Genomic DNA, 12,017 nt, shown 5'->3' with positions numbered 1-12,017 from the left:
AGCATCAGGCCTTTATTTGATCGGCCTTAGTGTATATCTTCCTGTTTTAATTATATTTTTTAATCACATTTTAGTAAGGCGCCTTTTAATTTGCTGTTATGCTTCCTCCATGTTTACCACTTGGACTAACACATTGATGGGTTTAGTCTTTTTCAATTATGAAAAATATGGAATACCAACTCCAGACTTATATCAAAGTTTAGAAGCAAACAGGCGAAACTGCCGCTGCCGCCATTTTGGACTGAAAACGCTTATTACTATATATTTATAATATTTTATTGTTCAACACAGGCCATTTCAGTAGAATATGACAATAGAATAAAAATAATCTAATTTTACTTTTGTACGTCTCTTTGTAGGCGGACGTTTTACTGGCGTCTGGTAGTCGCTTTCAGTCCAAAATGGCGGGAAGTGTAGCTCTGCTGCTGGGTGCTGATGTTGACATGGAACCAACTATTGACTTTCACTTCTTGGCGATATACGTTCTTTGCTCATATCGTTCAGCTGGCATGAACACCACAGAAGACAAACTCCATCCTGCTGAGCTGCAGTTACCTCCAACCTGGCATGACGACCGCCTGGTTACCAAATCTACCAAATCTCTGTTTAAACACAAACTCTGGTTCTCTTGAAATTCTGCAGTTTGAGCCTCAGCGAACCAGAACCAAATAAGAAAACTTGATGTCTAGAAAGACTCCAGTTGGTGGTTGGCGACCTGACAGCGTGACAGAACCTAAACACTGTTTACTGGTCAGAGTGAATGAAATAGCTGGTGGATATTTGCCAGTCTAGTGTACGGACCTCTGTGACGGTAGAGCGAGGCCAGTCTCTCTCTGAAGGGTAATTGTCTTGTTAGAAGAAAAAACAGAAAGAACGCAGGCAGGCCAAAATGTAACGACTGGAAACTGGTTGCAGAAAACAGAAAAAGACAAAAAGAAAAAAAAAGAGACAGATTCCCAGGAAGAAGGAAGGGCAAAAAAAAGAAAGAACTGAGAGCTCTTCAAAACCAACTCAGGTTTGGAGAGACGCCGGCTAAAATCAACTTCCTGTTAGTGGTCTAGAGGTTAGTGTTGCTGCTGCTGCAGAGGTAAATGAACCGAAGCAGCAGCCTCAGTGAGATCCATGAAAACCTCTGTGAAGCCTCAGTGTCACCTCATGTGATTCTTTCTGCTAATTCAGTCAGACGTCAGAGGGACAAACAGCCCTTAGAGGAGGTTCAATGGCTCGCTCAAAGACACTCCAGCAGGAGGGGGGGTCACTGTCAAAGTCTTGTTTTGTTTTGTCTCTGCAGCTTCTATATTTTAATGCTACTTTCTAACATAAATTAGATCTTTAAAGGTTCTCTATACAATATCACTGCATTAATATATCATCAATGACTATTGTCTATGTAAAGATATAGAGGAGTAATGTCTACCTGAGTCTAGCTCAGGTGTGTTAGTGATGTTTGATGTAAAATGCGTGGAGTCAAATTGGGGACTAAAATGTAAGACATTTGTAATCCTGTTTACTTATTCTTTGATTTGATATTCTCTCATGTAAATCACAATTTTCCCTCTTTGAGTGATTTAGGTTAGGTGAGCTAATAAAACTCACATATATAAATAAGAGAGGATAATGAGCTACAAACAACATGTAACCTCAGTGTATGATATCAGCGTTAATATATACATTTTATTATTATTCATGAATATGAATGAATAGATTTACTATTAAACAGTTGAACAGCCTGAGGGAATGTGCTTCTTTTTTCAGTCTGTATTTGATTCAGGCAGCGTTCTTGTACGCCTTCTTGTGTTTAGATATATTTCTATATATTCATGTTGGCAGTGAAACTCTAAAGATTCTCAGCCCTGATTACGAGTGAAGTTATCGAGTCAAACTGTGTTTATGGAGGCAGACTGTTCTACATTATGTGGAGAGTAAAAGAACACTAGGACCTGTAGACGTCTTTAAATTATCTTCAGATGCATTTTAGGACTTGCAGATACCGCTGACGAACACTTCTGACTTTGTCTCATCCAGTTGTGGTTTGGTTTTTTTTCGTCACAAAGGCTTCAGAAAGGGTTTCAGAGCAGAGGAGACTCAAACAAGATGCTGGGAAATAACAAGCAGGCATCCCCGAGGACAGACCGTCTCCATGGAGACGGACAGGTGGGGGGAGTTGAGGTTGCAGTACCTTCTCCAGCTGGGGTCAGGAGGCGGGGACAGGTAGGCGGAGTTATACGGCGAGCTGTCCACCTGAGGAGACCACTGGTTAAGGAAACAACAACACAAATGATCCTGTTCAGAGACTTCCTGTTTCTACATTGAGTTCCTGTAGGAACTTTTAGCTGGTTATGAAACAGTCTCAGTGTCACCCTGATGTCTCTATATGACCTACAGAAGTGTCAGAGTGTCCTGCATGGGGTGATGGGTTGGACATGTTCTCCATCAGGGACGATATATTGTGGTTTAGTTGAGTTTATTAGGATCCCCGTTAGATGACGCCATGACATCAGCTGGTCTTCCTGGTTAGTTGAGTTTATTAGGATCCCTGTTAGCTGACACCATGACATCAGCTGGTCTTCCTGGTTAGTTGAGTTTATTAGGATCCCTGTTAGCTGACACCATGACATCAGCTGGTCTTCCTGGTTAGTTGAGTTTATTAGGATCCCTGTTAGCTGACACCATGACATCAGCTGGTCTTCCTGGTTAGTTGAGTTTATTAGGATCCCCGTTAGCTGACACCATGACATCAGCTGGTCTTCCTGACGATACTGGGGCCACTAAAAGGGACAGTGATGGAGACTGGGTGAAAACATGAATCAACTTTGGTCGCTCATCCAACAGATGGGAGAAACTACCTGTTGACTGGTCTGAAATATTTCTATTTCATTTATGAAATACAATGTGGGATGTGTTTATATGAATTTATATTGGTGGCTATTGCTGTCACATCGTCATATTACAGTTATTAATCTTACAATCTTAGATCCAATCCAAGGAAATGAAAGTTGCTTTACTCTGAAGAGCTGTGGCTGCTGGTTTCACTTTGTTTAGAACTTCTCATTTTTGTATTTTTTTTACACATTTTCTCTTCCTTTACAGAATTCTAGTGAAAAATAAGAGTCAGTCAAACAAAGCTCACTGTCAGGATTAAAACAGAAAACTGACCATTCAGACAGAATAGGACTGAACCGTTGACTTCTCTTCTTGGCGATCAGATCTGATCTGACAGACTTATAAACACCCTAATCAACAGTCTTCAGCTCTGACTTCACAACTTCACACTGTTTCCAGCTCCACTCGTTCACACTTTCTACTCAGCAGACTGGGTGTTTGATGATTTGAACATCTTCTCACTGTTTCTACATGCATGCATGTCTTTAGACTCACAGAGCCTCTTGAACTAAACAACCTGCACCTGACCCCAAATCTGAATCTATAAACTTCCTGTGAGGCTTCTTTCTCGTGTTTCCACCCTGTTTTACAAACTTCAGATACATGTCAATCATTTTTCTGTGCAGTTTGGTGGGTGAGTGAAGTCATCAGTTGTAGGACAGCCTCACTGATCTTGATGGAAATCAGTTATGGCCAGATTAATACGTTAACGTGCCGATGTCATTATTCTTCTTCTTCCTACGAGGAAATCTGCCTCCCATACATGAAAATAATCCAAACTAGTAGTACGGCAGCTGGATTCTAAAGATGCTATGAGATCACACCAAAATACATCTTGTCAGACTTCAAGTAATGAGTTTGTGTCCTGCGTGCCAGAGCATGGACCAATCAGTAAGGAGCAAGTGCAGCTTGGGGCGTGGCTTAGATGTGAGAAACTGACTTTGAAAAACGACTTAGACAAAGAAATCTCATCAACAGTAACTTTCTGTTTCAATGACAGCAACGCTGCCCTGACCTGTCTGAGCCTGGAGGTGATAAACATCCCTCGCCATGAGGTGATAAATATCCCTCGCCAGGCTGCTGCCTCCTTACAATCCACATATAGCACAGTAAATACGCTGAGTCCAGATTGTTGTTCAGCCTGCAGACAATTTGTGGAACAAAAGCATGTTTTGTTGCTGCTGTGACCTAAAAACACACACCGACACTAACAAGACGACATGAAGTGATTTCACACCGGATAAAATTATATATGTCTGTATGAAGCTTCACAGCAGCTTATTGTTTGATGATTTCGATGGACATGACCGGGGAATTCAGACTGTGGGAGAAATACACTGAAAGTGTTGAACAGCTGCGGATGTCTGAGGGCTGAATGAGTAGAAATCGACATCCTCTCTAAGAAGCAGATTTCAGTCTACTAGAGTAGAGTCTAATGCTATTCTATATGTTAGACTGATCCTTTAAATGACTAATAAAGGATCAGTCTAATGCTATTATATATATTTATATATACAAATATATATATATATAAATATTTCATCATGTTCACACTCAACCAGCAGTGAATGTATCCTGATATCAGTGAGCCTCACAGTGTCCTTCATCACCATCACTCACTGTAGTTCATTTCACACACCGTACTGCTGATACTAACAAATATACAATACATATACCGTGTGTGTGTGTGTATATATATATATATATACATATATATATATACACACAGCACCACCGCTGTTTTAGGAGATGAAACTATATATCAGTGTCTTCAGTAGGAACCAACGGGAGCTGAGAGACACAGACAGGAAGTCAGACCGTATTGAGAGACGGACCAACATGTGGTTGAGTCTTTTCTTGACAAACATAGAATAACTTCAGCCGTATACTTTAACAGCCTGTAGGTTTAGATGATGTGACAGTAAACTGAAGGATACTTGTCGGTTGCGGTAAGGTCGGACCGGTGAGATGAACCGCCGGTCCCTCTGGACCCGCTCCACCAGACCGTGATGCCGAGTGGACCGGTTGGACTCCAGCGTGGAGGGGAAGGAGACCTGAGAGACAGAGATAGAGAGATTAAAATGAGGTTAGTGATGTGTATTTATTCAACATGTGTCTCACTGCGACACAGAGAAACAGAAATAAACATGTTACTTACCAGAGGACTAAATATTCCTTATTATAATAAAATAGTTTACTAAAGTTACCAGAGGACTAAATGTTCCTTATTATTATAATAAAATAGTTATTAAAGTTACCAGAGTACTAAATGTTCCTTATTATTATAATAAAATAGTTATTAAAGTTACCAGAGGACTAAATGTTCCTTATTATTATAATAAAATAGTTATCAACATTACCAGAGGACTAAATGTTCCTTATTATTATAATAAAATAGTTATTAAAGTTACCAGAAACTAATGAAAGTAATCAAAACTAATGAAAACAAACAGATGAGCCGGGGTCCGTAGTCGTACCACTAGAGTACCAGAAGAGTTCAAACCAATAAAAACAACCGAAATACAGAGTCAGAAGTTCGAGCACGGCGGTTGTCGGTCACCTGGAAGTCCTGAGGGCTCCTGCCGATCTGATTGACGTTGGGTAGCGAGCCGCCGTAGTACGGACCCTGATTCCTGGCGAGACGGAGCTTCTGGGCCTGAAGCTGACGGAACGAAGACAAAGACAACAAGACGAAGAAAGGACGTTAACAGAAGATTAACAACACAATTAATCAGTTCTTTAACTTTAGATAAAAACCAAATACTGAGACATTGATACACACAGTCCTATAACTCATTTTCAATTTGGAGCCAATAAACACATCTGTTTAAAAAAAATATTTTTTCTTCCTTAAGGTATGTCCCCTTACATTGCCAACAGAAAGAAAAGAGGTAGAATCATGTTTTGAGTGGAGTATCCCTTTTAATTTTGCAATACCGTGATATAATACCGTCACCGCAAAAACTCCAAAAATTACCGTGATATAATACCGTCACTGCAAAAACCCGTACCTAATGTAAAGTCACTGCATCTCCTGATAGAATAACACCAGGGTTAAATTTCAGGTACGTGATTTCAGCTCAACATTGTTGAATCAGAGCAGCTGATGTTGGCAAGCTAACGGGATGCTGAGTTACGTCTCTCAGCTCTGAGTACACAGACCAAAGCTCCGCCTCCCTCCTTGGTGACACCCAAATGTATACAGGTAAACATCAGGTAACAATCACACCAATGCAAAACAAAGTTCTCCACAATGATGGAGTTTAGAGTTGACTATCATCACCACTAACTGATGCTGTCTGTCTGCTGTCAGTAATCCTAAATCTGTGGTTTACTTTGATTTAGGGCTGTCAAAGTTAACACTAATTTGTTTTATCGGCGCTAACTTCTTTAACGCAATCAATCTTTCGGAGGTTGTAGCGGCTCAGTTTAAGGTTTAAAGTGAAGATACTGGTATCATATGAAACTAGAAAAAAACCTAAAGAATCCATTGGTACCAACCATGTCATACATAGCTTGTCATGAAAGAGGTTAAATAACGCTCCTAAATGTTTTTACAGACACGTCCATTTTATGATAATCACATGCAGGTTGGGGCAAGTCATAGTCTAGTCAGCACACTGACACACTGACAGCTGTTGCTGCCTGTTGGGCTGCAGTTTGCCATGTTACGATTTGAGCATACTTTTTAATGCTAAATCTGCCCTTAAGGTAAATGTGTGATTAATCGCAATTAACTATTTGAATCATTTGACAGCCGTAGTTGTATTGCTAATAAATATAATCAAACACAGATGTGCTCCCTTTAGTGGAGTATTATAGGTGTGTCTCTCGAACATCTGGCTGCTGGACATGAAGGACATGAACGTGATTTTTTTTAGGTGAGAAACTGCTTCTTGCTTTACTTCAGTTGGTGCTTTCAGTCAGCATCAAATTGTGGCGCCATCACTCCCAACACTTCTTTTTTACTTTAAATCTGGATTAATTTTGCTGATTTTTTTTGGACTGGAGAGAAAAAGTTAAAAGTTAAATCACAGGAAAATAGACCTTATTCTAAAGTTGTTTACTGTGTTGTTTGTGTCATGTTCATCTCACTAAATTAGACTACAGGTGGGAAAAGAGGTTTAGAAACTAACAAAAAAAGCGTCACTGCTGACCTCTGACCTTTGACTTCCACAGCCACTGACTGTCTGCTATAAATATATAGAATAAATAATGAACCCAAACAGTGAAGGACATTTATTTTAAAAACCTTCTGGAACCAGATTCTCTGCAACACAACGACGACTGAAACAATAAAACAGGAGAAAAAATTTAAAAATGTTGAGGTTTGCAAAGCTATAAATCTCACACACACACACACACACACACACACACACACACACACACACACACACACACACACACACACACACACACACACACACACACACACACACACACACACACACACACACACACACACACACACACACACACACACACACACACACACACACACACACACACACACACACTAAAGTGTGCTGGACTCATTTAATCTCAGTCTGTCCTTGTTCCTTGTCCTCTATCTGTTCGTGTCCTTGGTTTGGAGCAAAAACACTTTTTACAATCCTGTTGTGTGTTAAAGCATCGGCTAACATCAACGGATCTATATTAACTTAATCAACTCTAATAAAGCATCGGCAGACATTACCAGATTTGTATTACATTTTACTAAATTTTAGTCAATTTAAATTAAATTTCACCCAGTGAGTAAAAGGGACCCGGTGAGTTAAAGGGACCCGGTGAGTTAAAGGGACCCGGTGAGTTAAAGGGACCAGGTGAGTTAAAGGGACCAGGTGAGTTAAAGGGACCAGGTGAGTTAAAGGGACCAGGTGAGTTAAAGGGACCAGGTGAGTTAAAGGGACCAGGTGAGTTCAAGGGACCCGGTGAGTAAAACCAGCGGCTACTTGAAGTTTTACGGTACATCCAGTTGTTTGAAGGAGACGTTTTCACAGCAATATAAAATAGATATTAGAGGGAATTATGACTAATTTAACTTCCTAACAAAATCCAGTATGACAATAGTAATAAAGGATTCTTTACCGTGGTATCAAACTGGTATTGAATAAAGCTGCGCGCTAAAGGTTGATAAGTCGAATCATCGTCAGTGACCTCAGTTATCTTGAAATTCTTGAAGTTAAGCTGTTGTGTTTTGGGTAGATCTATGAAGAACGTTGTGCTTTAGTAAACAATTTTATCATAAATACATTCGTTGCATAGATATAAATGGTAAATGGACTTGCATTTATAAAGCGCTTTTCTAGTCTTCCGACCACTCAAAGCGCTTTACACTACATGTCAGCATTCACCCATTCACACACAAATTCATACACTGATGGCAGACGCTGCTAAGTTGCCAACTTTGCCCATCAGGATCTAATCTAAATACTCATTCACACACTGATGGCTATGCCTTCGGGAGCAATTTGGGGTTAAGGGTCTTGCTCAAGGACACATCAACACGTGACCCGGAGCAGCCGGGGATTGAACCACCGACCTTCCGATTGGTGGACAACCTGCTCTACCCTCTGACACACAGGTGGTGATAACACAGCAAAAAGTCTCACTCACAAAGCATGGCCAACCAGACAGGGTCGGTGTCTCGAGACGGGGTCGGTGTTTCACCGAGTGACCCTTAAGACCCAAACACCAACAGACCCCTAACCCTTAAGACCCAAACACCAACCCTAACCATCATGCACCAGTACAAACCACAGAGGAAACATCAGCAACAGCATTTAAATGATGGCAGACTCAGTCTGAACTGGAACTTTACACCAGTATTTCAACTTTTTTGTTCAAATGTTAAATCACTTATTCTTAAAATAGTCCAAAACATTGACCACATGTTTATTAAAGTTAACAATTCAAAGTAACATAACAACATAAGATAACATAATGCCAAAGAGCCATAACCAATCCATTTATATCAATATACAAAAAAGAACAAACTCTATTTTTACCTGATAAATGACTAAAATCATCCATCAACATTATGTTAAAACAGCTAAGCTTCAAACAACGTTATGTATTATTATATATAGATAAATATTAACCTGAGACCATCTGGTCAACATTTAGTCATCTAAGGACTCCTGCTGCTTGTCCTCACTTCACCTTTTACCAGGACACTGAGGCTTCAACATGCTCTTTGGTATGTGTGTGTGTGTGTGTGTATATATATATATATATATATATTTAATTAAATCTGTTATAATAAGCTTGTTATTCTGCTGCAGGGCCCCACTGACAGCTCCTGCAGGGTCAGGGTTTAAGCGAGAAACCCTCAGGTAGCCCGCAGACCGAAACACATCCTGGTTCAGCTAACCTAGATAATAACCACTTAGCATCTGTGCTAGTGTAGAAACACACTGCTAACTGACTTCATACTGTAACTTCAGACTTGAATTAACAGCCAGCTGAGCAAAAGCCCCCATAACCACGTCACAACTCACATGTAAAGCCAGCCAGGCCGAAATCCCATTAAAAAAACAAGACATTATAAAGTAATCATTCTTGTTAAGGATGTAAAACCACATAAAACACAACTTCAAGTCCGTAATATGCTTAGTTTTGTTATATTCTTCAAAACGGCATAGCTCAAATTCGCACAGTAAAACAATCTTTAAAAGCACAAACTTTTTTATGAGGTATAAGTTATAACGCCATGTGTTAACGTCAGCCACCATGAGGCGTGATACACGTTAAAAAGCTTTAATTGTGCTACAATATGAGTCTCACTTTATATGCCGAATTTCTCAGAGGAACCACATTAGTTGTTAAACATCTTAACTTGTGTTGTTCTTGTTAGATATATGTGTGAAAATCGTGGTGAAAATATAAGTAAGTGGATTTTTAAACGGAGTTCGGCGGGACGTTGTCTAGCAGGATGACAGTTATCATTCTTAAGGAGGTAAAACCCACATAAAACACAACTTCAAGCCCGTAATATGCGTAGTTTGGTTATATTCTTCAAAACGGTATAGCTCAAATCCGCACAATAGAACAATCCTCTAGAAAAAACTACTTTTTTATGAGGTATAAGTTATAACGCTATGTGTACACGTTAGCTACCATGAGAGGCGTGATACACTTTAAAAAGCTTTATATATGCGTCTCACTTGAATGCCGAATTTCTCAGAGGAACAACATTAGTTGTTAAACATCTTAACTTGTGTTGTTCTTGTTAGATATATGTGTGAAAATCGTGGTTGAAATAAGAAACTACTCGTTTTTGAACGGAGTTCGGCGGGACGTTGTCTGGCAGGATGACAGAATTTTTTTCTGGTTAAGGATGTAAAACCACATAAAACATTTAAAACACTTAAAATCCTTAATATGCGTAGTTTGATTATATTCTTCAAAACGGCATAGCTCAAATTCGCACAATAAAACAATCCTTACAAAAAAAAACGTTTTTTATGAGCTATAAGTTATAACACCATGTGTAATAACTATATACCACGAAGAGGCGTGATACACGTTAAAAAGCTTTGATTGTGCTACAATATGAGTCTCACTTTATATGCCGAATTTCTCAGAGGATCAACATTAGTTGTTAAACATCTTAACTTGTGTTGTTCTTGTTGAATATATGTGTGAAAATCGTGGTGGAAATATAAGTAAGTGGATTTTTGAACGGAGTTCGGCGGCACGTTGTCTGGCAGGATGACAGTAATCATTCTTGTTAAGGATGTAAAACCACATAAAACACAACTTCAAGACTGTAATATGCGTAGTTTGATTATATTCTTCAAAACGGCATAGCTCAAATTCGCACAATAAAACAATCCTTACAAAAAAAAAACTTTTTTGTTAGCCAAGTATAAGTTATAACGCTATGTGTTCACGTTAGCTACCATGAGAGGCGTGAATGATACACGTCAAAAAGCTTTTGATTGTGCTATAATACGAGTCTCACTTTATATGCCGAATTTCTCAGAGGAACAACATTAGTTGTTAAACATATTAACTTGTGTTGTTCTTGTTGGATATATGTGTGAAAATCGTGGTTGAAATAAGAAAGTGCTGGTTTGTGAGCGGAGTTCGGCGGCACGTTGTCTAGCAGGATGACAGCGACGTTCACGCAACATAGTAAACAAGAGAACTCAGCCCCTCGCAGCTAATAATGCTAACTGTGCTGCTAACGAAGTATCGGAAATGGACAACAACAGGCAGCGTTGTCTGCTAACACTAACGTTACGTACCAAACAGAACCGACACACTGTGGTGTTAACGCTGTAGTTCACTATGAATGCAGCAGTGTGGAGCAGAGCGCCGTGTAGAGGCGGTAGTTAAGGTTATCTCGGAGCCTGAGTACCCGGGTAAGGCCTCTCTTCCTCCGGGCAGCTCTGCTCCTCCTGCCGCCGTCTCACACTCACCCTAGTCGAGGTGATGTCCATCATGACCTCCTGGAAGGCGGCTGTCTCCTCGGCCTGACGCGCGGTGTGCAGCGCTATCTTCTCGCTGAACTTTCTGGGGTTGGAAGGCCCGGACCCGGACCCACCCGAGGTGGGTCCGGGTCCGGGTCCGGGTCCGCAGCCGCCTATACCCGTCGCAGACATCTTCAGAGCGGACGGGACGACTTGACGTAGTGGAACGATTTCACCACCACAGAGAGGCGGGAACAGTGAAGAGCTCTCACTCTGCGGCTACTTCTGGGGACAGAGAAATGTCAAGTCAGTCAGTGTGCGCTGTCGGTTTAGTTTTAAAAGAAGAGCGTCGAACATTAAGTAGTGCATTTGTGATGATTAAATGATTAAACTAGTGACACAGAGTTTTTTTTATTTCTTTGCCTTGAAGTTCAGTTTAATACGAGTACCCATAAACAAACAAACTACAATAGAAAAGAGGAAATCCACATGCGTCAGAAGTTTTTAAAAAGTCAACAAATTATCTACAATAAAAAAGTTACATGTTATTGAGTTACACATAATCAAAAAACAATTTAAAATAAATGTACGGAATGATATATATATATATATATATATATATATATAACAACTAAAATACATTTTATATATATATATATATATATATATTATATTTTAGGTTTATATATATATATTATATATAAAATATATATATAT

At 39.7% G+C, this 12,017-nt stretch overlaps 1 protein-coding gene across 3 annotated transcripts in view; it reads right to left on the bottom strand.

The window, feature by feature from the left end:
- Positions 1–11,585, bottom strand: part of LOC141779430 (CREB-regulated transcription coactivator 2) — a 32,268-nt gene extending 20,683 nt beyond the window's left edge. For 2 of the 3 annotated variants that reach the window (XM_074654261.1, XM_074654262.1), the window contains exons 1-4: positions 11,310–11,584; positions 5,444–5,545; positions 4,821–4,937; positions 2,180–2,241 (exon numbers count right to left, since the gene is read on the bottom strand). In XM_074654261.1, the coding sequence (XP_074510362.1) occupies positions 2,180–2,241; positions 4,821–4,937; positions 5,444–5,545; positions 11,310–11,492 (464 nt within the window). In that variant the 5' untranslated portion in view covers positions 11,493–11,584. Of the gene's footprint in view, positions 1–2,179; positions 2,242–4,820; positions 4,938–5,443; positions 5,546–11,309 lie in introns of all 3 variants that reach the window. The other variant, XM_074654263.1, reaches the window with a different exon arrangement.
- Between the last annotated feature and the right edge of the window lie 432 nt (positions 11,586–12,017).

This window comes from Sebastes fasciatus, chromosome 12 (genome assembly GCF_043250625.1).
Source record: "Sebastes fasciatus isolate fSebFas1 chromosome 12, fSebFas1.pri, whole genome shotgun sequence".
In the NCBI taxonomy this organism is placed as follows: Eukaryota; Metazoa; Chordata; class Actinopteri; order Perciformes; family Sebastidae; genus Sebastes; species Sebastes fasciatus.
The sequence above is the reverse complement of the archived record's forward strand: the minus strand, read 5'-3'. Positions and strand labels throughout refer to the sequence as shown.